The sequence below is a fragment of the Sceloporus undulatus genome, chromosome 4, assembly GCF_019175285.1.
Source record: "Sceloporus undulatus isolate JIND9_A2432 ecotype Alabama chromosome 4, SceUnd_v1.1, whole genome shotgun sequence".
Classification (NCBI taxonomy): domain Eukaryota; kingdom Metazoa; phylum Chordata; class Lepidosauria; order Squamata; family Phrynosomatidae; genus Sceloporus; species Sceloporus undulatus.
In genome coordinates, this window is record NC_056525.1 from 226,632,430 (window position 1) to 226,659,052 (window position 26,623).

At 39.0% G+C, this 26,623-nt stretch overlaps 1 protein-coding gene across 2 annotated transcripts in view; it reads right to left on the reverse strand.

The window, feature by feature from the left end:
* Positions 1–16,050: 16,050 nt before the first annotated feature.
* Positions 16,051–26,623, reverse strand: part of NUDCD1 (NudC domain containing 1) — a 68,296-nt gene continuing 57,723 nt past the window's right edge. For both annotated transcript variants that reach the window (XM_042464629.1, XM_042464628.1), the window contains 2 exons: positions 19,123–19,279; positions 16,051–17,222 (listed from right to left, as the gene is read on the reverse strand). In XM_042464629.1, coding sequence (XP_042320563.1) covers positions 16,930–17,222; positions 19,123–19,279 — 450 coding nt within the window. In that variant the 3' untranslated portion in view covers positions 16,051–16,929. The remainder of the gene's footprint in view (positions 17,223–19,122; positions 19,280–26,623) is intronic.

Genomic DNA, 26,623 nt, shown 5'->3' on the forward strand with positions numbered 1-26,623 from the left:
CCCTTACCAAGCATGCATGAGCAGCAAAACAGAGAGAACAGAGGTGGACAGATAAGTTTGCTTTATCATTTCCCCCACAACATGTTCAAAAAGCAAAATCTAGAAATTTGCCCACTATAGTAGTAAACAAAAGAAAAGTGAAAACTGGTGGGGCAAAAAACCCTTATTTCTGGGTGAGTCTTTAAGTGGTCTCTAGCTGGTTGAAATTTTTTTCTTTACTTATGCAAGGTTTATCTGACCTGATTGTTTCATTTTATGTGTGTGTGTTGTTAGTTTAGAACCAAAAACTTGCTGAAACATGATGAACAGCTCTCCATTTTGTTGTGTAGGAACCTATCTCTATTCTTTCCATATTATTTCACCCTCTAATTCCAAATTGTCTGTTAAAGATGTAATGCCCAGCAATACGTTTACTTTGTTAACTGAGGTGTATCTGTGCTAATTGCTCCCAAACTGGATGGCTTTAAGAGGGAATTGGACAAATTCATGGGAAATGGCCTTATCAGTGACTATTATGTCCCACTGGTGGGATTTCCATAAGCAACTGACTAGCCACTGTATGAACAGAATGCTGGTTTGGGCAGGACTTTTGTTGTGTACAGACACAAATCCCTCCTATAATTGTTCTTTATTATTCTTTATAATAAAATAAAATACCCCCCCCCCCCAATTTCTTGCTACATTCCTTGCAATATTCAGTGCCTGAAGCAGGGCACAAAATGAAACTTTCCAATGAAAATCCTCCAGTGTCTTCCAAACTGTACACAAGCTGACTTCCTAAAAGACTAACTCCGATATTGAACAATAAAAACAGCATGACAAATTCAAAAAGTCAAGAACACATATGAAGACAAGTCAAGCAGCAGAAAATCCTTTATAAACATCAAAATTCAGTACAAATCTCAACATTGTCTGAAACTCTGGGGAGACTTAGAACTAAGAGAGAAAAGCCCTAAGAGAAACGAAATGGGGTTTCCAAGAACAATGTTCCAAACTCAACTATAACTTTAAAAGATAACTTTAAAAAAAGAAAAGAAAAAGAAGGGATTGAGATTTCTTTAACTGTTCCTATTGTAAAAAACTGTTTTCATGCTTGTCTATTGTGTCCTCCTTTATACAATCGTATCAGTAGATGTTTACCTAGTATTTTCCTCCCTGTTAATTTATACATGTGTTTTCTTCTATTTAGCTACAAGATGCTTTAGAGGTAGCAGTGATAACATCACCTTCTTGAATGCCAGTCAAGGCAATCCTTAAGCAAACTTTGGAGAATTATTTTTTTAAAAAAAATACAGTACTAGTTTGAGGGCTCAAAGAAGTAGTTAATTACTGTTATAGGTAGTTAGAATTTCAGAAAAATAATGCTTCCATTAAAAAAAAAATGCAATTAAAATAGTTACTTTTGGTTAAGTTTTTTAATTTAAAAAAACATACCCTGAATGCTACAAGTCACTACTGTATGGTACAAAACATACTCTCCTCCCATCCACCTCTTTGTCAATTCAACACCCACAAGAAAATACAAAGCAGCAGCCAGAAACACCTGAAAACCAGCCCTTGAACTATTAAAAGGTAAGAATTAATAGCTAGAACTGAATAAAGTTGCTTTTTCAGCTTCTCAGAATCCTCAACTGGTCATGCTGGCTGGGGGGGGGGGTCTGGGAACTGTAGTCCAAAAAAGGACCAGAGATACATTCTACTGCCAGCTTTTCAGCCTGGGAATCACTTGGAGAATGTAAGGGAAATGGCATGCAAACTAATTTATGTGTGTGTGTGTGTGTGCAAGCAGAAAACTGGCTTGACATTTAATGTCAGTCTAGGGAAAATATCAGATCCACTGGAATGTAAATAAGACAAAGGTGACCAGAAACAACCCTGTCATCTGGTACTAGATGACACTAGAGGATAAACCATATTGGAGAGCAGCAAAAGAGATCAAAGTGCACCATGATCACTAGATAAAGACCTCTATTTCATTTGGATAAGAGATAGTGAACCCTTTAGATGTGATTTATGTTCATTGGCCAGTTGATAAGTGGAGTGTGCTGAGGAGATGATAGGAGGAGTTCATATAAAGCTCAAGTCAGACTACCTTTGGGTAAATCTGCACCATATGAAAAGAAGGCAAGCCTGTCTCATTGAAGGTACTGTATACTATTCCTGATAAACTGATAGCCCTATGATTTGCCCAGCATGCTTCACAAAAATGCTGATTTATGCTGATATTGATAAGGCTATGCAAGATGCCTTACATACAATGTAATACAATATAATGAAATTATACACGCAGACATTGCCATGTCTGTTTCTCCCTAAGGGGAATATCATGTTCACATACCTATGTATGTATATATAAATAGCCTAAAGAGTACAAAAGAGTCTGTGCACTTCCCATATAAATATCCAGAAAGTCCAATATTTAAGAATGCTTAAGAGGAGTTTTGATAGTAACTCTGCCTATCTGGTTTAACCATTTTCACAGTTTAGATGCACAGCTGTCCATAATGGGGATGACCCCAAACAGAATGTAGAAATAGCTGACATCTGGCAGTGGGGTGGGGAAAATAATGCCCGTTTCAAAAGGAACTTTCTTAAAACTAATAAATAGCCAGATCCTTAAGAGTTAGGGATTTGAGTTTGATCCAGAACAGGTTTTTACTTGGTCTTCACATTCGTGCCTGTGGGAAGCCAACCAAGGAGGAAAAAGGAAGAATTCTGATACTTTTTTTTTTTCAGATCATAAGAGGCAGAGATGTTCTCTTATTTTGCCTGTTCTGGTCTCATGTATTGGAGCCAGGTTTGCAACTGGGTATATGAGATGACAGTTGGCTATATCAGATGATAGAACAACCATTTTTTGACCCTTGGTTGAGGAAAACAAATGAGACCCCCAATTCATTGTTGTACCATCCCAGGCTTGTCCTGTGCCATCCAGTCATATCCTTAAAAATATGTGTGTGAAACAACTCCCCAGAAGGTCAACTACTGATCCTGGAGGCTTTAAGGTATGGTGGTTGATCTTGAAACTCCTACACCTCCACTCAAAAAAGTTGGAAATCACAGCTAGTCAACATTTCCATTTGCAATTAGAAGATTTTGAGGCTTAAAATGAGGAGGTGTGGCCTACAGCAAAAACTATCTCCCCACAGTGCAGTTGCCCACCCATCCAAGGCAGCTTCGTGAATGTGCTAGAATGTGCAATACCTTCTACACCAGTGGTGGGAAGCAGGTGATACTCCAAATTTTGTTGGACTTGCAAATCACAGCATTCCTTGCCATTGACTATGATGGCCAGATGGAAGTTGCAGTCCAACCAAATCTGGAAGGCCATGTACACACCGTCCTCGCCTTACGCGGGGGATCCATTCCGGATCCCTCCGCATAAGGCGAATTCCGCCTATGCTCGAGCCCCATTGGAAACAATGGGGCTCGTGCACGGCGGTGTGGCAGCGCGGGCGCGCGCAGGGCACAATGGGCGCACACACCCATTCAATTGAATGGGACGCGCCGCCCCTTCCGCCCCGCGCGCACCCCACGGCTTGAGCACGTATGCTCAAGGCCGTGTATGGCGCGCCCGCATATGGCGCGGGCACGCTGTAATTCCCACCCCTGTTCTGTCACAAGAATGAGATCTGTTGTGCTGGCAGAGGGTCCAAATTAATAGAAGCAACATGAGCAAAGTATAGGGGGGAAAGTTTATTATCCAGAAATAGGTCCATCTAGAAAGTTCCAAACTGAGACAACTGAAAGGTTCTCAGAGTCCGACTTTTATGCCATTTTACAGCTTTGAAACAGTAACATTTTAGACCAACACATATCCTCTCTGTCTGTCATTCATCAACGCCTTTGGGTTGTCTAGAGATGGCTACGTATGTTCTATAATAATAATAAATAAATAAAAGTTTAATTTATATCCCGCTTTTTGTTTCCACAGTCAAAGTGGTGTACAACCTTTAAAAAATACAATATATACAATATATACAATATATACAGTCAAAGTGGTGTACAACCTTTAAAAATACAATATATACAATTCCCCCCTTAAAAAAGGATTAAACAATTCCATCCATTAAAATTACAGACAATAAAAATCTAAAAACAATACTACAATAATAAAATAACGGTGGGCAGAGTCTTCGCTTGTATATGACTGTGGGGGGAGCGTTACATGCCCGGGATCTATTTCGGGAAGAGATCCGTCTTGACAGCTTTCTTGAAGCTCTCAAGGTTGGCAATTTGACGGATCTTGTCTGGCAGGCCATTCCATAAAGTGGGAGCGATCGCGGAAAAAGTCCTCTGGGAGGTCGCCATCTATCTGGTCTTTGTGGACTGCAACAAATTCATCCCAGAGGATCTGAGAGTACGGGGCGGACTGTATGGAAGGAGGTGATCCCTTAAGTAGGTTGGGCCAAGCCATGGAGGGCTTTAAAGGTAACGACCAACACCATGTACTGTGCCCGGAAACGAATAGGCAGCCAGTGGAGTGATTTCAATATAGGTGTAATATGGTCACTCCTAGTTGTTCCTGTAATCAATCTGGCTGCCATATTCTGTACCAGTTGAAGTTTCCGGACTAGGCACAAGGGTAGCCCCATGTAGAGCGCATTGCAAAAATCAAGTCTTGAGGTTACCAGTGCATGTACTACCGTTTCAAGGTCACCCCGTTCCAGTAAAGGGCTCAGCTGACATATCAGCCGGAGCTGATAACAGGCACTCTTGACCGTTGCATTCACCTGATCTCTCATCTGAAGCGATGAGTCAAGAAGCACCCCTAAGCTGCGAACACAGTCCTTTGAGGGGAACGTGACTGGAGGTTGCGGCCCGATACCTGGTTTGGGGGCCCCTACTATAAGTACTTCCGTTTTGTCTGGATTCAGCTTGAGCTTGTTTTCCCTCATCCAGTCCATTACTGCTGCAAGACATTGACTGAGGGGAGAAATGCCATCTGTCGTCATTGCTGATGACTGAGACATGGAGAAGTATATTTGGGTGTCATCAGCATACTGATAACACCCTGCTCCATGTCTATGGATGATTTCTCCCAGCGGCTTCATATAGATGTTGAATAAAATCGGGGACAGGATGGCGCCCTGAGGGACGCCACAATTAAGCTCTGTTTTGAAGAGCAACAGTCCCCAAACATCACCCTCTGGAATCTACTTGAGAGGAAGGAACGGAACCACTGCAAAGCAGTACCTCCAATTCCTAGCTCTCTCAGGAGTTCCAAGAGGATGTTGTGGTCTATTGTGTCAAATGCTGCTGAGAGGTCTAATAGCACCAACAGGGTCATGCTTCCTCTGTTGATGCATAGATGAAGGTCATCAGTTAAGGCGACCATGGCAGTCTCCACTCCATATCCCGTCCTGAAGCCAGTTTGAAATGGATTTAAAAAATCGGCTTCATCCAAGACCACTTCTAATCTGTTTATCGAAATAAAAGCTATGTAAAAATCAGTCAACAAGAACTTTGGATGTTTACAACAAGGTGTCTGTGATTTAAATGACAAATGTCTTGATTAACATGTTTTTGGTGGGTTTTTCAGGCTATGTGGCCATGTTCTAGAAGATTTTCTTTTTGACGTTTTGCCAGCATCGGTGGCTGGTGACTTGATTAACACTTGTGAATCCAGCAGGAAGTTTACCTCCATATCTCTGTTATGTGTGTGAGAAGCCAAAGCTCATCCATTACCTACTACTGAGTTACCCACTACCAAATAATGGAGATTTCAGTCCAGTTTGAGAATAGGAAAAATCTAACTAGGATTGAAGGCTTCCATTTTTATTATTTTCATCATAGTTCTATACCTTCAGCTAGCCCTGACAGAAATTTTTGTATATGGAAAACCACATATAGGAGAACTGGCTTTCAGCATAATGCGAATTTATTGTGAGTAACTTCCTTTTGCTCACTGTTGTCAGCTAGCAAGTGAGCTCTTGAACCTGTAAAGAATACAGAGAGCCAAATTATCTCAGAGTACCTTGGCCAAGCCCATCACTCTCCTGTTAAGTAAGAAACTAGCTTTTACGATTAATCTCTTAAAACAGGTATCTGTATGAGTGCACAGCTCTCCAGTGATAACTAGGCTACCAAAATGCATCATGACCTATAGAAATAATTCAAAGAAGACAGATGTTTCTACCTGCAGATGTAAAATCTAAATTAAGCATTAAAAAAGCAGGAATTGTGGAATATGTTGATTCAAAGAGAAAAAGATATTTCACTCCTAATTGTCCATAGAATTATAGAGTTGGAAGAGACCACAAGGGCCATCTAGTCCAACCCTCTGCCATGCAGGAAGACACAATCGAAGCACTCCTGACAGATGGCCATCCATCCTTTTTAAAAGTAGCCAGAAACCTTGAGTTTTCTAGCATTACCAAGATCTCTAGCACTGGGCAGAGTTTGGTGACTGCCTCAGGCAGCGGATTTAGGGGGCAGCACAGGAAGCTTCAAGAACTTCCCAGCTGTTTTTCTCTGTTGGAGGACAGGGCTGTGTATGGCAACCAACCTGACTCAGATTGTGATGTTGCTTCAAGTGTGATGCTCTGCAGTCTGCAATGAATTACCAGTCTAGTTAGCTTCCATCTATAGACTGAGGAATGAGTACCCTCTTGTCCTTAACCCGAGGCCACAAACCATCCTGGGATGACCCTGTTTAGCAGGCACCAGTTGGAACAACTTTCTCCCATGTCTTTTTAAACCCTTTGCCATCTGCCCGGCAACAGCCATTAAGAAGAGTATTAATAACACAGTTAACAAATTATACCTACTGCTGAGGTTATTTTGTAATGGCCTCTGTTCTCTTCATGGCCTCTGCCTTACATGGTTTTTTTTTCCTGCCCTCAGGACTTCCATTACAATGCATGCCCTCTCAGGAAGCAGCTAGAACATGTTTGTCTGCAGTTTATAAATAGGCTTAATGGTGGGTTTGATAAAATGTCTACAACTTGAATAGCGCTAGGCAGTAATGAGCCTGATACACATCCAAAAAGAAGCAATAAAAGAAAAGAAATCAGAGAGAAAAACATCTGAGAAGATTCAAGTGCAGGCATTACTTTATTAGACAAAGGTCACTTTGGGGGATTTTAGGTATTATATAGGCAAGTTTTTTAAGTCAAAGGGTCCTAGCAACTGTTTTAAAGGTATGTTGAGGAGCTCAACATTTGCAGATAGGTTGTTATAGATTTTGCCTACTTGCAGGAAGACAAATTACTTTTTGATCAAATGTCGTGCCAACATCCATAAATATGAAGAATCTTACAAACCGAGTGCATACTCAGAAGGGCTTTCTGTGTGTTCTGTGTAGCTTACTTCCAAGTAAGTGTGCATAAAATAGATTTCATGCAGCCTTTCTTATTCCGGGGGGGGGGGGGGTTCACTAACAGTTGCTAAGTTAGTATTTCTTAGAGCTTTATCATTTACTGCCTTTCCAATTGATAATTCCTGAGGGGCCTCAAATACATATTGTATATACTCGTCTATTGTCTAAAAATGTATGCCCAAAAATTGACCCCAAAATCCCAGGTCAACTTAATTACGGGTCACTATGGTAATGTGTTAACAGCTCTTTCAGATTTCTATGCAGTTTATTTCTCTCTTGAGCCAGGCAGAGAGTCCTGGGTGACTGATGGAAATTGCTGTTTGTTTAAGAGTCTCTCTCCTGCCCACACACCTCTCTATCTGAAGGCTGCAACAAAAGCTGAACACTGGAGCAAAAAGTCACAATGAAAGTCCCTCCTACCACATGCACACATACACACACTGAAGGAGTCTCCAAGTTTTACCCTCAACTTATCCATGGGCCATGGCAAAATCCATAATTTTGGCCCCAAAACCTGCCCTTGACTTATACATGAGGTTGACTTATAGTTGAGTATATACGGTAGACGACTTGGTGGTGGAATGTTGCCTGATCATTTCAAGGGGAGCTCAGCAGCCCCAGCCTAGTTTTGGGGAGAAGAATGAGCCTTTCTGCACCCCATGTACTGAGGTCCATGTCTGACAGCTGAGATAACATGTAGCTATCTTGACTAAAACCATAACCCTTATTTTTCAAAACGGCACTCAATGTTCTGTAAGAATAATAGTCTTTTTGGCTTTTTTTTTCTTTGGAAGTCTTTAAAGAGAGGTTGGAAGGCCATCTCTTGAGAGTATTTTCATTGTGTATTCTTGTGTGGCAGAAATGTGGACAATGGCCTTTCTATCATTCTATGATTCTATAATGATGATTGCTTTACTCTCTTTAGAATATATAAGTGTTTTTATGATCCAGTTTTGCCAGATTTTGAGCAAGCCAATTGTTAGGGGGTTGACTTTCCAGTGTCCTTATCTGCCTCCCTCATTTCAGGGTTGTTAGAGCCCAGAATGCAGATTTCAGGATTCCACTATCCCCAGATTTAATATCTTGCAGAGGGATAATATCTTGTAAGGGAAGACTAGATGTACTACTGTTCAGCTTCCAAACACAGCCTATGTTTTGCCATTAGCAAAGTTAAATGAGCAGGCTTGATATAAATTGAGTATGACATATTTCACAATAGATAGCAGCTCTGCCAACTGCAGGGTAACATTTCCATATTAAATAAACCCAATTGGGTGTTTTGGTGCATAGTTTATAACTTTTTTGCCAAGTAAAGATGTGGCCCAAGCACATATAAAACACTGAAGCTGAAATAGTTGCCGACAACATCATTTGCCTGAAAACCATTGCTTCCTGCAGATGTCACAAAATGTAAACCAAATGACTAAGAAATCATCAGAACGTCTGATCCTGCAGGCCTCTCCTTCCTTTGGTATAATATTTTGTCTCCTTCGAGCACACTTTAATTGATGCCGCCCTTGTGGCTCTCAAATTAACCTTCCACATGATATGTAACTGCAATTATGAATCACATAATGAGCTCTTTATACCATTTATGGACAGTACTGACTAGTGGCTCACATGCCAGTGGGGTAATAAATCCACTATGGGTTTTAGTTTGATCTTTATAGCTATCCAAGTTGGCAGAGTCTGAACCTATTTGAGAAATAGGATTCAGCACTTTCAGTAGAAGAATAGAATCATAGAATTGGAAGAGATGGCAAGACTCACCCAGTCCAACCCCCTGCCATGCAAGAGCACAGAGTCAAAGTACCTGACAGATGGCTATCCAGCCTCTGTTTACAAATCTCCAAACAAGGAGGCTCTACTACACACAGCATGTTTGCTGTCAAACAGCTCTTACTTTCAGGAAGTTCTTCCTGATATTTAGGTGGAATCTCTTTTCCTGTAGTTTGAATTCATTGCTCCGGGTCCTATTCTCTGGAGAAGCAGGAAACACGCTTGCTCCATCCTCAGTATGACATAGTTTCAAATATTTAAAGAGGGCTATCGTATCACCTCTTAACCTTCTCTTCTCCAGGCTAAACATACCCAGCTCCCTAAGCTGGTTCTCATACGGCATGCTTTCCAGTCCTTTCATCATTTTGGTTGCCTTCATTGGCACACATTGCAGCTTATCCATATCCTTCTTGAATACCTCCTTTGGACAGGGTGGATTCACCACTGCATTGAAACAGAAGCTATCAATAACTACTGTTCAGAAATGCTTGTTTTTACGCACTCACTTCAATTAGTGGAAATATGAACTTGCTGTTCCAGTATTTTGATGTAGGCATCCTGATAAACCTGCCCCCAATCCAGTCTTGGCCCAATGCATTTTAGTACATGAAGACCATTGCAAGAGACCCTTCTCATGTCCATTCCATGTGTGAAAATGAATTGGACTGGTACTAGAATTTTACCTCAACAATGGCAACAGGATAGCATGCTCCATTCTACCACTGGGTGGTTTAGGGCAACCTGTGCAATATAAAGCACACAAGGAAGTTGTGCAGCAAGACTGGTGGGGGAATAGTTTCCCACTACTACTGCTCAATGCAGGGTTTGGCATATTTTGGAGCCCAGAGGATGCCATTTCTCCTTTGTTGACTCCCCAGGAGCTCCAGAGGGCCACATGACCACCATTTTGATCACCTGGAAGTGACAATGTTGGCACTTCTAAACCCTTCCTAGACCATTTAGGAGTTGTTGCTTTTTGTGTGTCCAAGGTGGGGAGCCCCTTACCCAAAACAGCATGTAACAGCCACACAGATTTTTAGAAAACATTTTAATCCACTTCTTTGCACCAAGAAACCCTGACTTTCCTCAGTCAGGGCATTCAGAGATTTTTCTGAGAATCCTCAGGGCTGCACTGGACCCATTCCAGGGCTCTCTGTGGACAAAACAATTTCCACTCTTGGCTAATATTAGAGCATGCTCTGCCAGAAGCATTATATTTTTGGATATGCCCCTTAAATTGCATGAATGTGAGTTTGATGATTCGATACAAGATGTATCTTGACACTTTCCTAGCATTTTCAGAAAGGGTCTTTGGGAAGCACAAAAAGCTAAGATCTGAAGGGATTCTTATTTATTCAATATATCCCAACTAACCAAATTACACAGAAGGTGTCAGAAAATGGATTGCATCTGTAAAAAGCAGCATATGACCATTGTTGCAAAGTATTTGCCTTGTAAGTTAAATTGTTCTATGGGTTTGGAACCACTTTTCTTTTTCAGTGGCAGTTCCTGAAAAATAGTCATAATAGCATTAACCACTCATACAAATCTATTTCCACTTGGTTGGAAATAAAGTAAAAATTCACATAATGAAAGCACTTATCAGAGTTGTGAAGAGCTGTTGTGGTTATACCAATAAGTCAAAAAGTCCCTGGTTTCCCATCTAATTTCTATCATGAAATAAGTCTCTACATGGCCTTAAACAAGCCAAAAGGACAATTTATAGAAAAATAAAGGCAAGACAACTGCTTTAACTTTAAACAGTTGATCACTTCCTTCCATATCTTAAAATAAGGGATTTTGAGTTATGGGATCTGAATATATAGTCTCCTTTTTTGGTTTTAAGCCTGCCTTCTGAACCACTTTCCTGGGTGTCCCTGCCAAATAAAATGTGGCAGATGGCAACAAAAGGACCTTTTGAGAGGTGGCACCCTGGTTGCACTTTGTCATTCAGAGACAGGACAACTTCCTTGGAGTCCACACTCTAATAATTTTGGAGCTAAATAAAACATCTTTTCATTTTTCCAGCCTTAAAGAAAGGTAGATGTAATTAAGAATGCAAGTCCCAAAATACTTTATGAATCAAAGGGAATCACCATTCATGCAATGACACTCTCTTACACACACAGCCAAGAACTAAATGTATAGAAGTTGCCAGCAGACAGTGATTTAAGGGGTTGCTGGGAGCTACACTGTACTATTTCCAGATGTGGAGCTCCAATGGGGTGGGCATTGTGATGTGGAAGCTGCCTGGGAATTGTGATGTGGCCAGCAATGCTGAGGAGTCAAGCAAGATACTGACAAAGGCGGGATACAAACCGCCGCTTTGCGGCGGTCTGCCGCCGCCGCCGGTTAGTCTACAGGGGAGCCGGAGCCTCCACACGGCGCGGCTCCCGTGCAGACAGAAAAAGAAGCTCCAAAATGGAGCTTCTTTTTCAGTCGCGTTTGCGACGTAGCGAGGCGCCTGGGGCGCACTCGCTACGTCACAAGGGACGCGACGCGTACGGACGCTCAGCGTCCGATACGCAAAGATGGCGCCGGCCATGTAGAAGGGCCGGCGCCATCTTGTACGGACGGAGTCCGTATTAGGCACAGGGGCGTCTATAAGAGACGCCCCTTTTTTAAAATAGGACGTCCTCCGGACGTCCCAAATGCCGGTGCAGAAAGCACCTATGTGTCTTTCTGACCTCAAGCAAGACCAAATTGGTACTGCAAAAACTAAGCTGGCACAGGATTCAGTTGAATGGATTTTCCAAAAGGGAAGAATGGAAAAGGGAGGTAGCAATGGTTGGGCAATCCATGCAGAGGTCTCTGGATAAAAGAATATCCCTTCCTGAGTCTCTGATTTTGTTTCACTTGTAAACACAGAGGCCAGCTCCGAGGACTACACCCATATATGAAAGGACTATGCAGATTCCAACCTTAATTAGTTGCTTCCTGGCTATGGGCTCTGCATGGCTGATTTCTCCAGGTGCCAAATATGGTCCTGGATCTCTCTATACAGTAAGGAGGCTTCCTCTGCGCTGAGAGTGCTTCCATGGCTACGTGCCTCAGCTAGCCTTTTGATGCCAATGTATCAGAAAAGGAGAGGGTGCATGGTGACAATCCACTGTCCATCTTATCGTCCCACTTGCTGTTGTAAGTCTTATACCAGCTAATGATTACAAACATTCCAGCTGTGTTTAGAAAATTAATGCAAGTGTAATGGATCAGAGCCAGTATATACTTTATATTGGCAACAACCTTATGGGGAAAACAATAGGACTGGCTGAGAAAGACTGTCCGAAGTTTACTCAATAAATTTGGTGGGAACTAGATCCTGGATCTCCCATATCCCAGTCCAACATTCTCCACCAGACACAACCTGCTCTCTTTTTTGTTCAGTGTTGCCACAGTACACTGTTATGCCCAATATGCTAGGTTTATAAGCTAATTTGTCTGGTTTTTATTTTGAGGTATTTGCTGAAGATTTGCTGAAAGCAACACTTTCTTTTAATGTGAAGTCGAAGGCTTCCATAGCCTGAAAAACCCACAAAAACTTTCATTTAAATTTATTTTTAGTGAAACACATTGGAATAACAACATAAAAAAGCCAGTAGGTTTACAACAGGAGAGAAATAGAGAATGTCTAATAATAGTTACTGTACTATCAAGTTTTACATGAAGAAACTGATCCAAAAAGATTTGATCAGAAATTATGTAGGGTTCAGAAGGACCAAAGGGAGATGACTCCTGACAAGTTTATGTACTCAGGCTTGCATCCTTCCGAGGTCGCTAAAATGAGTACCCAGACTGTTGGGGGCAAATTAGCTTACTTGCTAATTAGCTTACTTGCTGTTCACCGCTATGATCTCTGGAATAGTGGTATATATATAAAACAATTAATTAATTAATTAATTAATTAAAAGGATGCTAAATCAAAATGAAATTTTCTTTTTGGTCATTGTTTCTAGAAGAAGACAATTGGGACGACAGCTTCTCTAGCAGAGAAACATTCTAAGTCCTATTTATCTGATTTTTGAAAGACAAATTGCTTACAGACCTCCTGTTTCCAGCTATCCTAGGGTTTATCCACACTGCAGAAATAAGGTAATTTGACACCACTTTAACTGCCATGACTCTATACTACTGAACACTGGGATTTGTAGTTTGGTAAAAAAAATTCCATGATAGAGTCAGAAAAGACATGAAGGCATACAACAACAACAATGGCATCAGAACTCTATGACAGAACCAGGTGATCCTCACCAAACTAGAAATCACAGGATTCTGTAGCATAACATCATGGTAGTTAAAGTGGTCTCAAACTGTTTTAATTCTGCAGTGTGAATACATCTGTAGTCTTGCAGTAGAAAGCAATAAAGATATTAAATATTTACTAGACAGAATCTCAAGGATCAACACTTTAATTTCAAGATTGTACTACAGCATACATAGTGTATTTTGTCTGTAGCCTTGGCTTTAGTCTAGTTTACAGGCCTGCATTCACCTCTTGGACATGAAATATGACTGAAATTTTCAGTGGCAGCCTATTCACTGGTCATCCACAACTTCCAATTGCATCCTGTCAAGGGCAATGGTTTTACAAATGATAATTAATTAAATAAGCATTATCCTACTGGCACAGATTTCTTGTACCTAGCTTGTCAAATGTCCAAAGGTAGGGCTTACTTTCCCTTGTAATACGTGTTTTAGATCACTTGATTCAGTTTAATTGCTTTACTAAACTATCCCATAAAGTGGCTAAAGAGCTTTTGGAAATGTGACTACTCCATATTTTCCTCAGAGAAATTTAGTGCATGGTGTAGAGTTAAGTTTGCTTGGAAAACTTGGATTGAACTCCTGGTATCCCCCCCCCCCATTAGATTCAGGGGGGACAAAGCAGTCCTTCACATGCAAATGAACTGTCAGTCCCATCAGTCCTAACAAGCCAGTCATGAGGACTATTGGGAGTTGCAGTCGAACAACATGTGGAGATGCACACTTTTGAGACATTGCAAAACCATCATTCATTGAAACTACATATCCACTCTCAACGAGTGTGCAGAAATATCATTAAGAGAAAAGAAAATCCAGTTCTGTTTAGATGTGCTTTGTCAGTAACTTCCTTTTGAAGTCAAGGTACATTTACTGTGTTTTCCCTTTATTGTCTGATATAATAAAAACTGTGTGGAAAAAAGAATAGAGTGTTGCTTTGCTGTGTTTAATCTGTCACAGGAGATAAAGAAAATTAGCTTTCCACAATTCCTGACATATAAATGCAATTCTAGACGAAGAGGAATCGTTGTATAATAAATGAATTGTTTTTTTATCTTGGAACTTTTTTCCATATCATGAAATCTAGTTTCACAGCTAGTCAAGCTGACATGCTGAGTTTTACTTAGTCTGTAGAAGCTGATCTTCCATGCATTACATCTACAAACTATAATTTTTTAGGATGTAAAATGAGATATAATAAATTTTCTAGATATGAATTACTACACCCTTTTGAGAAGAACAACCACAACTGCTTGGTGCCACACCATGTTATGAAGAACATACAGCTAGTTTGAATTCGGAAGCTCATTTATTCTCTTTTAGTGTTTTTCATCTATCTTTTCCATAAACTCTGCTGTAAATTTTCAGACTTCAACCCTTCAGAAACTAAAGTTACGTAACAGGTTAATTGCATCCATGTATATTCTTCTCAATAATACTCTTCCCTCTTTCTTTTACTTGGTTGAAATGTATCTTGTTAAGATCCTTAAGGCAAGAACTTTTTTCTCTTGCTATGCAGTGCATCATACACATAAATAGCACTGAATAAAAATATATAATAACCATAAAAGCAAAATATGTATGTGCCAAAAATTTGCAATAATTCTCATAAATATGTAGAGAGATCTTGTAGCACCTTTGAGACTAACTGAAAGAAAGACATTGGCAGCATAAGCTTTCATAGACTTAAGTCGACGAAAGCTCATGCTGCCAACGTCTTTCTTTCAGTTAATCTCAAAGGTGCTACAAGATCTCCCTTTACATACTGATTCCACAGACTAATATGGTTATATCTTTGAATTCTACCTCATGAAATTGGCTAGTGGATGTTTGGGAAGTGGGAACTTAAGTTTGAACTTGAATGTGAACTGATAGGTTTAATTGACAGTAATTCTGGGTAGAAGGGGGTAAAAGGACAGAGCAGAATAGGGCATATAACAACTTTGTTGTTTTTTTTAACCTCAGAGCATCTCTCTAAGAATCTCTAGGTCTTCCAGAGCAACTTTATGGTCAACATCCACCAGAGGTGACCACAGAACTGTGCTGAAGAACCTACAAATGCCTAGAGAAATGTTTCCTCTAGGAATCTCTAGGGCCTCCAGCGTGACTCTACGGTCAACATCTGGCAGAGTCACATTAAAGTACCTAGGGAGTCCTAAAGAAAACATATTAATGAAATCCATGAATAATCAAATTTGCAAAAGTCAAAACCAAAAATGTGGAGGGCTGACTGTATTTTTTAATGAGATATCTTGGAAATGGGACTCAAATCTGAACACAAAATTCATTCATGTTTCATATACACCTTATAAGCATAGCCAGAAGCGTTATTTTATACATACCATAATAATTTTAATAATTTTGTGCATGAAACCATCAGAAAGCAAAGGTCTTGCTGTTTCAGCCACCCATGAAAAATGTTTTGGTTTTTGGAGTATTTCAGATTTCAGAATTCCAGGTACGGGAGACTCAGCCTGTATAGCTTTTATGTTGTAAATCATATATTTCTGATGTCTGCACATTGCTCTTTCAAGTATGCCACATTTACACTCACCTACAGTAAAGTTTAAAATAACTGCCTCACACCCTTCCAAGAGTGTTAACAACTGCACAACTGAGAGACTTCAAAGCATATAGACCTTCCAAATATGAACTTCAGTCTCACTGTTTGACGGGAGAAAACCACTGGAACATTTTTTTTAAAAAAAGAATCCCACTTTATTTCTAAAATGTTTATAGATTTTCATAAGGAACACAATCCACATATGATTACCACATTTGCACATAATGAGAGTCTTTAGCTTACATTAAATGTATGCCTGAGAAAAGAAAATGTTCATAGCATCATTTATCCAATGGGCCAATGCAAGAATTAAATGAAAGCATTTAAAAGGAAATGAAAACCCAAATTTAAAAACAGTCATTAGTAAGCTGCAAATTAGATTTTAATTATTTGGTAAATTTCCATTACAAAAAACCCCCAGTAAGGAACTGAATTAATGTGAAGTTGAAGGCTTTCATGGCTGGAATTCATAGATTTTTGTGGGTTTTTCAGGCTATGTGGCCATGTTCTAGAAGAGTTTGTTTGGCGAAATGTCAGAAACTAACTCTTCTAGAACATGGCCATATAGCCCGAAAAACCCATAAAAAACTATGAACAGATTTAAGTTAGGAGGCCAGACAGAAACTAGCATGACAAAATTTTTAAAAAACTGAAAGACATACTATTGAAAAAACTGTGAAGTAGAAAAAAGAATATTTGGAAACACAGAAAATTATCTATTTCATAAAGGCAAATTCTACCACTAGTACCTAGTAAGGAAGGGGAGGATTGCTTAATATTCTCAATAGAATTGAACTGTTTGCACAAATTATGACCTGTTTATTAAAATAAAGCAACATACTTTATTCTTCTTAAGTATAGGCAAATGTAAAGATACATGTAAAGATACATTTTCGTCAAACTTCAGAAAAGGGTACATATGACATGTTGCTTTTGCACACCTCTGCACTTTCCTACTAATTTATAGTCATTATTTCAGCCAATTTTGTGTATAGGATGTATTTAGTCATTAATTCTCGGTGCTTACTTTTATTATAAACAAGACTTTTGTTGTGAGAACAAATAATCTCTCGTTTGTTGCCTGAAATCCCAAAACAGGATCATGGGTTTCCAGAGTTGCTACCAACTGCTTAGCAACTTGCCCGACTTGTCTTCCCTCCTTTCTGTTGTAGAGAACAGTAGACAAAGGAGCTGGTTGCCGATAGATGAACACTCTCCGCACACACTCACACAGGGCAGAATAAGAATGATTTGGGGCACAGGCCATGAATTTCTTGTCTTGCTTTGACGCTTGCACATAACCTGGAATAAAAAAAGCCAATAAAAGCGCATTCATTATGGGATAGTAGTTTAAGTGTTGGACTATGACTCTGGAGACGGGGTCTGAATCCATGCTTTGCAATGAAAATCCACTTGGTGGCCATGGGCCAGTCACACTTTCTCGGAGAAGGGCAAGGGCAACCCCCCTGAGCAAATCTGGATGACAAAACCCTATTATAGGGTTGACTTAAGAGTTGCCATAAGTCAAATAAGACTTGAAGACACACAACAACATAGTTAAAACATGCTGCACCCTTTCTGAGTTAGAAGTCTGCAAGTCTCACTTTTGGCATCGGACTTGCTTATAAGGAATCTAGCCTTCAGGACACCAAAGCACAGAAAATATTTATAGTGTCATCAGGACTAGATTTCTATAATGCATTGCAGGTAGTGCTGCCCTTTAATAATACATTGTATACACAACTGGAGACAGGACAATGTGGTGACTTGCACCCTGATAGGGAAGAGCAGTCAGAAAAATATCATACCAATGTCCACATGTCTCAAATGCACCTCTGCAGCTTTTGAGTGTGCCATTTGAATTTTTTGACGACTAACTGCTTAAAACTGTCCACATTCTAGTTTAACGTAGACAAAAAGTCAAAGAGATGTCCCATATTAAAGAGAAATACATTTTTTATATTTGCTACATTTTGGCAAGCCCTGGTTTTACACAGGTGGCAAGGTGTTTCTAATGTTTGGTTCTTCACAGCTAAATTGATGTCATGTTTTCCTCTGAAAATAGTAACTGAAGGAGATTAACATGAAAGTGTTATTTTGATATGATATTGCAAAATGGAACCAAGTAGGAGAGCAGTGCTACATTTTGAAAAGTACTAAAATGAATCCAGTATGAGAGCATCAGGGGAGCCTAAAAGCTTCACTAGCAAACTTAAACTGGTAATGGGGGGAAAAAATCAACAGTGATGGTGGAGGGCCAGTTTGGCTGGTAACTTCCCAGTGCACTCTGGAGCCAAACAGTGACTATTCTGGTCATGAGGGATGGGTTTGTGTGTTTTGCACTGTATCTATGTGTTTACTTCACTGCAAGCAGGGAACTGTTTGAATAAGAGGGTACAAGACACCTTTTTAAGCAAGTCTGTTAAAGGCTAACTGCTACTGCAACCAGGATTCCAGCCTCAGATTCCTTTGCATCTATTTGCAAACTAACAGAATTCCTAATGATTTGATAATAAAAAGCATACTAAAAGGCCACCTACAAAATCTGAGCTTACTTATTTTCTGTATTTCTTACTGCTTCTCTGTGTCAATCTCCCCCACTAAACCCCCCAAAGCAGTTTACAGTTTAAAATAAACAATTCCAAAGATAAAATATCACAAATATAATGACATAAAATATTAAGTACTGGCAACTTCAACTACAGACAAGTATCAGCAAATTAAAAGCAGATTCAGTAATTCTGAATCCTACCCAATGAAACAATCCCTAGTGACAAAATCAACCAAGTTTAAATCACAGAACTTTTTGTCATAATTTTTATTGGATTTTATTACATATAATGCATAAAGGAAAAAGAAGAGACAACTCCAAAAAAGAAAAAGGGGAAAGGGAGGAAAAGGATTATACATTAATATATGCTTGTAATCTATAACATGAGTATTCCTAACCAAAAATAAAGAAAATTATACGTATACGTATATATTTCCATAAATTATGTGTCTGTATTTATAGTCATGTAATCCAAAAAACAAAACAAAACAAAACAAAAAACTAACATTGGTTATGTTCTTCATTGTTTCATCTTTAGTCTAATCTGTCCCTGCAACTTCTGAAATCACAGAACTTTGATGAATGAGAGCAAGGATGATTGAACTGTATTTTGATAAGGAAGAGAAATACTACATAGGCTTCCTTCCATACCTAGTGCATTGAAAGTAGAAATGTGCTCCCATTTGTCCTGCTGATCAGGGCGTGGCTGCCAGAGAAGAGCATCAACATCGTGGCGTAAGCAGAAACATGGCATTTCCTTAGGATCTACCACTGTCGAGAAAAGATATTGGTTGCTTCCAAGATTTACCTGTGCAATAAAAACAATAAATAAAACAAAATTCAGCACCAATTTCAAATTCATCTTTTTTATTACATCAACCACTTGTGGATTAATTTCATCTTTGAACAAAATAGCAGAAAAGCAAATGGTCCAGCATAGTCCAAGTCCAGGCTGCTAAGCTTTGCATTACTATCAGCCTAGCTGTCATCTGAATATTCCTGAAAGCGAGATCATTTATACCTAGAAATGTTTTAACACTAGATTTTATCTTGGTGGTTCCAGGCTTGTTCAAATACTGTCTTCATGAGCCAGTGTGGTAGAGTGATTTCAGTGTTGGAGCAGAACCTGAGAAATATGTTCAAATCTCCGCATGGACATCAGATCACTATTTTTAGGTGTATTCTTCATCACCAGGCTGTTTTAAGATTGTGAGCCTGAGAGCAGGGAACTGTTTTTGTGTGTTTGTTTGTTTTTACCTGTAAAGGGCCATGTATAGTGAAAATGCTAAATAAATTAATAAAGATAATATATAAACTTGCCCAAGCTCTTCAGATGAATGGTGGAAAAAAAACCCTCTAATTGTTCATAAAAAATCATTGGCACGTTTCCATTATTTTCATACACTTAGTTTTGGTATTTTTGCTCTGTATTTTTGTTTTGTATGTTTTGGAATTTTCTGGGGCATACTGTAGAACACAATGGCTGCTTATACTTCATGAAACAGAGATGTCATCATAGGTTCCTTTAAAAATAGTCATACACATCAGAATCTCTCATTAGCATCTCACACAAACTTACTACATACATTTAAGAGCATTATAATTATGATACTATTGTTTACTTTTGCCAGAAATAATATTGTGTCAAGATCGCATCTAAACCAATTTAAACACATTCCCACTTTTCAGGCTTAATAGTATAAGAAATAAATCATCCTGTCTTGCATGTGAAGAAGGATCTAAGTTCAGGTAGTTCAGATAGAAACAAAAGCTATAGAATCAGCAGATAGTTTTAAGGAAAAGGGCAATCTGATCACTTCAACCCTGAAAAGAATCTGTTCTGAAGGGCAGGTTGTTAAGCCCAGAGAAAAAAGAATACTGTACCACTCATTTGCTCTGGGACTAGTTCATTATACAGTGGTCCCTCCATATTTGCTGGGGTCAGGGTTGAAGTATCCCCATGAATGTGTGTGGGGGGGGTGGAAACACACCATTCTTTTACACCTCTCTAGAAATCTCCAGGTCCTCCAGTGCAACTCTGTAATCAGCATCTGTCAGAGGTTGACGAGAGAATCATGTTGGAGGACATACATATGCCTAGAGAAGTGAATTCTAGGTCCACTAGCACAATTCTATGGCCAACTTCTGGCAGAATTGCACTGGAGGACCTTCATGCCTAGAGAAGTGCTTTCTTTCATAATCTCTAGGTCTTCCAGTGCAACTCTACGATCAACTTCCAGCAGAGTTGCGCTGGAGAACCTAGAGATTCCTAGACAGGGCATATTAATTGAAATCCACAAATAATCAAATCTACAAAAGGGCCAATTGTACTGAATATTAAGAATTTTTGGCTTCTCTTAACTTTTGCTTCTGAAACATGTTTCTTCTTTGGTTGCCATGCATTTTTCATTTGTTTGTTTCAAGAAGCACAATGAATTCCCTGGAGTGATAGTAAAGACACTAAGGAACAAGCTGTCAATCAGGGAAGAGGGGGAAAATATGGTAGATAGGAGGAGGTGGAGAGGAAGTAGAACACAAATGAATGATGGTGTGGGAGTGAGGACTTGACATATTCGCTAAAGCTGTGGATATCCCTCTCTTCAGTGATACCTCATCATTCCCTTGGCTAGCCAATAAGATCTTGAGGAATTACATGTGTGGAAACATAGCGCCCATCTTCAAGTTCACCATCCCCAGCTGTAAATGGAAAATTCATGGAGTGTGAGACCTCTGCTGTGTTCATGGTGTTAATGGTGTCTACTATGATGGTGCCTTTATTAGTGACTGGACCTACCCGAGATTCAACACTGTAAAGGAACAGTATAAAGAAACAACATATGGTAGCCACAGCATACTTTAACTCCCTTTTGGTATCCTTCCAGAAATACTCTTTATATCTTTGATTTCTAACTGTTCTTCCCCACTTTTGCTGTTCTCAATCTTTCTTCTAAATTCTTCAGAAGCTTCCCCTAAAGTTCTACAGCACTTTCACTTAAACTTAAGAAGGAGAGAGGGAAGGATATAACTGACAAATATAAAACAGATAAATGTATCTGATTCTAAGGTGCTGTTAGATCCCTCCTTTTAATTTTTTAATATTCCCAGTCTTACATTAGTTATGAAGATTTTTTTTACACACCAGGTACAGAAATGTTACACAGAGCATCAGTGTACAGAGAAAAAGTTGTACTATGCTAAGGAGAATTTCTGCAAGTGGTACCACACCTATTATTGATGTTAAAGGTCCCCAATTTGGGGCAGAAGTGCTATTAAGACTAATTATCCAAGTCCTGGCATAAAATTTTAAAATTGCCATTTATCAAGGGAACTGTTTAATCTATTTCCTCTACAGAAGTTTATAAAACTATGGAGTTTAATTTCAAGCAGTTAATTGTAGTTTCAAAAAAGTCCCAAGAGCCAGACTGGTATATTGCACACAGTAGTCGATCAAGAATCGATGGTGGTGGGAGGAACAGATTTGAATTTCACACACTCTCATCCTCAGGGGGAAGAATTGGCAAACCCTCTCTGAACAAAACTTTCCAAGAAAAAACTATGATAGGTTTGTCTTAGGGCTGCCATAAATCGGAAACGACTTAACCTTGGGCTGGTGATTGTCTCTTTGCTTAAAGGTACTTCACAGGGTTAATGAAAAGAATCAAGGGAGGGGCAGAACCAGGTATGGCACCTTGAAGATTTTCAAAGGAATAGTGGAATATAAGTAAAAGGACTCTTCTGAAAAGATCTAATGTGTTTTTAATTCACACTTCAGGATTATTATAGGGAAAAAAAAGATTTGTTCTTGTTATTTGCTGTCAAGCTGGCTTTGACTTATGACAACCCTATGAATGAGAGACCTCCAAGAGCCCTGATCATCAGGACTCCTGATCAGATTTAGCAGACTCATGGCTGTGTCTTCCTTGATTGAATCAATCCATCTGTAATGAGGTCTTCCTCTTTCTCTACTGCTTTTCGTTTTACTGAGAATTATTGCCTTTTCCAACAAGTCATGGCACCTTATGACGCATTGAAAGCACAGTAGTCTAAATTTAGTCATTTTGTCTTCTAGTGAGAGTTCAGGCTTGATTTGCCTATGTATTTATCCTTTCTTTTTTCACAAGCATTTATCCTTTCTTTTTCTTTTCTTTTCTTTAGCAGTCCATAGTATCCCTAGAACTCTACTCCAGTACCAGATATCAAATGAAGTGAATCTGTTCAATATTTTATTTGGATCTCACAAGGTAGGGCACAGAAAGAACTTAATACGTTGAATAAAGATAGTAGTTGAAAAAGGATTCAGGAAATGTGACTGATAGACTTACAAAACTATTAAAAAGTTGGTTCTAGGTATTTGCCTATATACCTTACAGGCACAAGATCCTGTCTGGTCTTGGAAGTGAAGTAGGATCAGCCCTGGTTATTAGTTGGATGGGAGACCACCAATGAAAACCAGATGCTGTATATTTCAGAGGAAGGAGTTTGCAAAACCACCTCTTAGTATATTTAGACAAATATTTGTTGCCTAAGAAAACCCTATGAAAAATTCATGGGGTAGCCATAAATTGACAGATGACTTGAAGGTACATATGTGAAAAAACATACACAACTAGACATGTTGTACACTCTGATCTAATTTTTATTGCACTTTCACTGTCAGCTCAAGAGAGTATCCTGCATTGACAAAATCACTTTTGCTTCTCGGAAAGAGCACTCCTGACTGTTTGCAGATTATTCCAATGTTTCATAGTTTTTGCTGCAACAGAGCCTTACAGTGGCTTAAACATTATGAAGTGGTTCTAGCTACTTAAGAGTCAATTTATTAGATTTTAAGGACCTTGTGTAAGTCACACTCTCTAAGCCTCAGAGGATGGCAATGGCAAACCCCCTCTGAACAAAATTTGCCAAGAAAACCCTATGATAGGTTTGCCTCAGGGTCGCCATAAGCTGGAAATGACTTAAAAGCACACAACAACAAACTCTCTTACTTTCACTGCTGAGCGATTCAGGAAGGCAGAATAATTTTTTTTCAGCATTCCAATTGTCTTCTCTGACCTAGTCTCTAAAAGTAATCACAAATTCAAATCTTTTACAAGAATAATCCCACAATTAATTCATTGGAAAAGTGTCTCTTAGAATGCAATGCGGGTACCTGCTGAGCATGCAAGAGCCAATTTGAACTTTTATTCTAATTTTTAAATCTCTTCTGCCTTCAAGACAAGACATGGGCAAAATCAGGAACTACAAATGTGTGAAAGAGGGATACATAGCCACTGCTACTGTTAAGTTTAGAAAAAAGACCAAGAGAATTTGAGCAGAGGCAGCACACAGAGCTACTTCTCTGCAATACAGCCGTTAGGATAAACAGATTCTTCAGATTCTGTCCATGCATTTATTTGTTTGTATCTGTAGCCCACTACATGGTTCTAGTAAGCCCTCCAGGCAGCTTATAACTAAAAGCACAGTATGAATAGAGGAATTAAAACCAGAGACCCAATCAGAAAGGCATAGAACAGTATATTACAGGCTGGGAAGAAACTGCAGAGTAAAAGTCACCTTCCATGTATGCTGGAAAAGGAAAATGTGTCTGACTGCCTAAAGATAAACAGCAGAGCAAGCCTGCTGAGCTTCTTTGCAGGAAAAAAGTGCCATAGCGCATCAGCCAGCAGTGGAAAATTTACACCCACTCTCTCACCCCATCTTATCAGGAATATATGTGCTGGAAATTAGTCAGCCTTTTCTGAGAACAGCAAATTCATCAAAGTATTTATATATTTTAAAAGGATGCAAAAAGAATGATCTTTTCAGACTTGTGATGAAATTATGCACAAATGGATTGTATTTAAAAAAGGGACTAAAATGTGATTATGGGAAGTGGACCACCCAAGTGCTGGGCATAATGTTGGCCTGGATGCCCCCATATCAGTGAGGCTATTTGCAATGAAGAAATTTACATGTGATCTTCATGGATACAGAAGGCTCACACTATTTCTTGAAGGGTCAATTTTAAGCCAAATTAACAACGAGAAAAAAACACAACATTAGATAAGCAGATTGGTTTTAGCTGACTTGCTATTGCTAGAGTATAACTCAATTAGTGACTTAAGCAACAATGCCATCTTTGCAATGGCCCTGTAATACCTCAACATTATTAATTATTGTTTATTAATTAAACTATTTACATCTTGCCCTATATTGTAGAATTGCATGAGGGTATACAGCAAAAATTTCTCTTTACCACAGTAATAATATTTCCATAAGCTATAGCCTGGCATCTTGTTAGTGACATCTGCAGCCATTAAGTAACACTACTCATGCAGAGTCAGGGTGACCAGACATCCAAACCACAAAGGAGGACAACTCACTGTGTAATGTAGGACATTCAAGAGAAATGTAGTACATTCCAAAATAAAAGCTAGAAGCACTCATAGAAATGTAAATTTGTACTTCTTAGTCATGCACAAAATGGAGGGCATTTTGAAATTCCTCTTGGACAGAAGGTTGAAATGTAGGAGATGTCCTGGAAAATGAGGATGTCTGGTCACCCTGTGCAGAGTGAATTTTTTGCACAATGCACAATAGTCGTATCCATAAGACATGCAACCATTGTACATGTAGTAGCACTTTAAGTATGCAGAGTAAATTGTGAAAGCCATTTACACAATTCCACAATAGTTTGCAAGCCATGTACATTGACTACTGACCCACATACATTGTACTATGCTAGTATTCAATATAAGGGTTGTGTAATGTGACTCCTCTGATAGATGCTACTCTGAAGCAATGTATTGTATGTGTAGTGTAAACTATAGGGTGACCGATGTTTTTAATGGGATGTTGTCTCTGAATTACCTCAATTTAACCCATTCATTTCTTCTTTCAACTGGTTAAAAAACAGACAAGACATAAGATAAACAATGAAAAATATCTTGACTGTGATGATGGTGAAGTTCTGCCATGGAAACTGAATCCATCAGAAAGAAAGAGAGAAGGTTGGTGTAGTAGAACAGCAGAAGTGATTAAAACCATATTCAATAGGCAGAGTTCATGGGGGCCTATTTTCTTGCCTCTGCCATGCTGATGCAATTTCTCTTCCTTATGCGAGAAATACTGTACAAATGAACATAATATGGTGTCAGACCGGACTGCCTATCTTATTTAGACATATTTATGAGGGACATAAAACAGGAGATAGAATGAGGTGCAGATGTACAAGGGAGTGCAGAATGATGGGAAAGAAGGAAGAAGCTTGTCACCAGGGACAGGAGAAGAAAACACGATTATCAACCTACAGGAAAAGGCAGGCAACTTTGCAACTGGAATTTATCAAATGAAACAGTGGGCTGAAAGCCTCTAGCTAAAGAACAGAAGTTCTATGAAACAGAAAATGTTCTAGCTAGTCTGCAAATATACAGTTATACACAAGAAAGTAATAGCCTATTTTTGAGACATGAGGGGGAAAATGGAAGCAATCAATATGAATGCATTGATCACCATGGAAGGGGGAAGAAAACATCAATAGCCACTAATGACTGCTATTTCCCTTCATCTCTCAGTAAATGGGGATATCTGTTGTGAATATATATATATATATATATATATATATATATATATATATATATATATATTTTTCTATTCGGAACATCACTTAAATTGTATGCTGAATAAATTCAATTACATCTAAACTCTCTTTTTTTAAGAATGGTCTTTAAATTGAGGCACACTTCATTTAATTGTTAACTGCATCAACAACTTAATTGTATTTTGCTATGCCTATTGCATTTAATAGTGGGGATATATAACTGAACCACATTCAAAATTTCCACCTTTACTTTTGTTTTGTTTGGTTTTTTTGTTGAGAAGTTAATTCCAAACTAAAATATGGAATGGTTTAACTGGGGATCTCTCATATGTAGCAATAATGCATAGTATCCTGAATTAATTTTTGTTCCTTTTCTTCAGTGAATGTGCACTCACAGTATAAGACAGCTGTTTCATACGATCAGTACTTTTTGGGGTGGCAAATCTTTATTCTACTAATAAAAGGTTGTCAAAGCTCTCCTCTTATATTTTTTTCAAAACCCAACCTGGATTGACAAGGGCATGTTGGACACACACTGGAGAATATTCTATGCCAAAGGTGAGCTGATTCTGA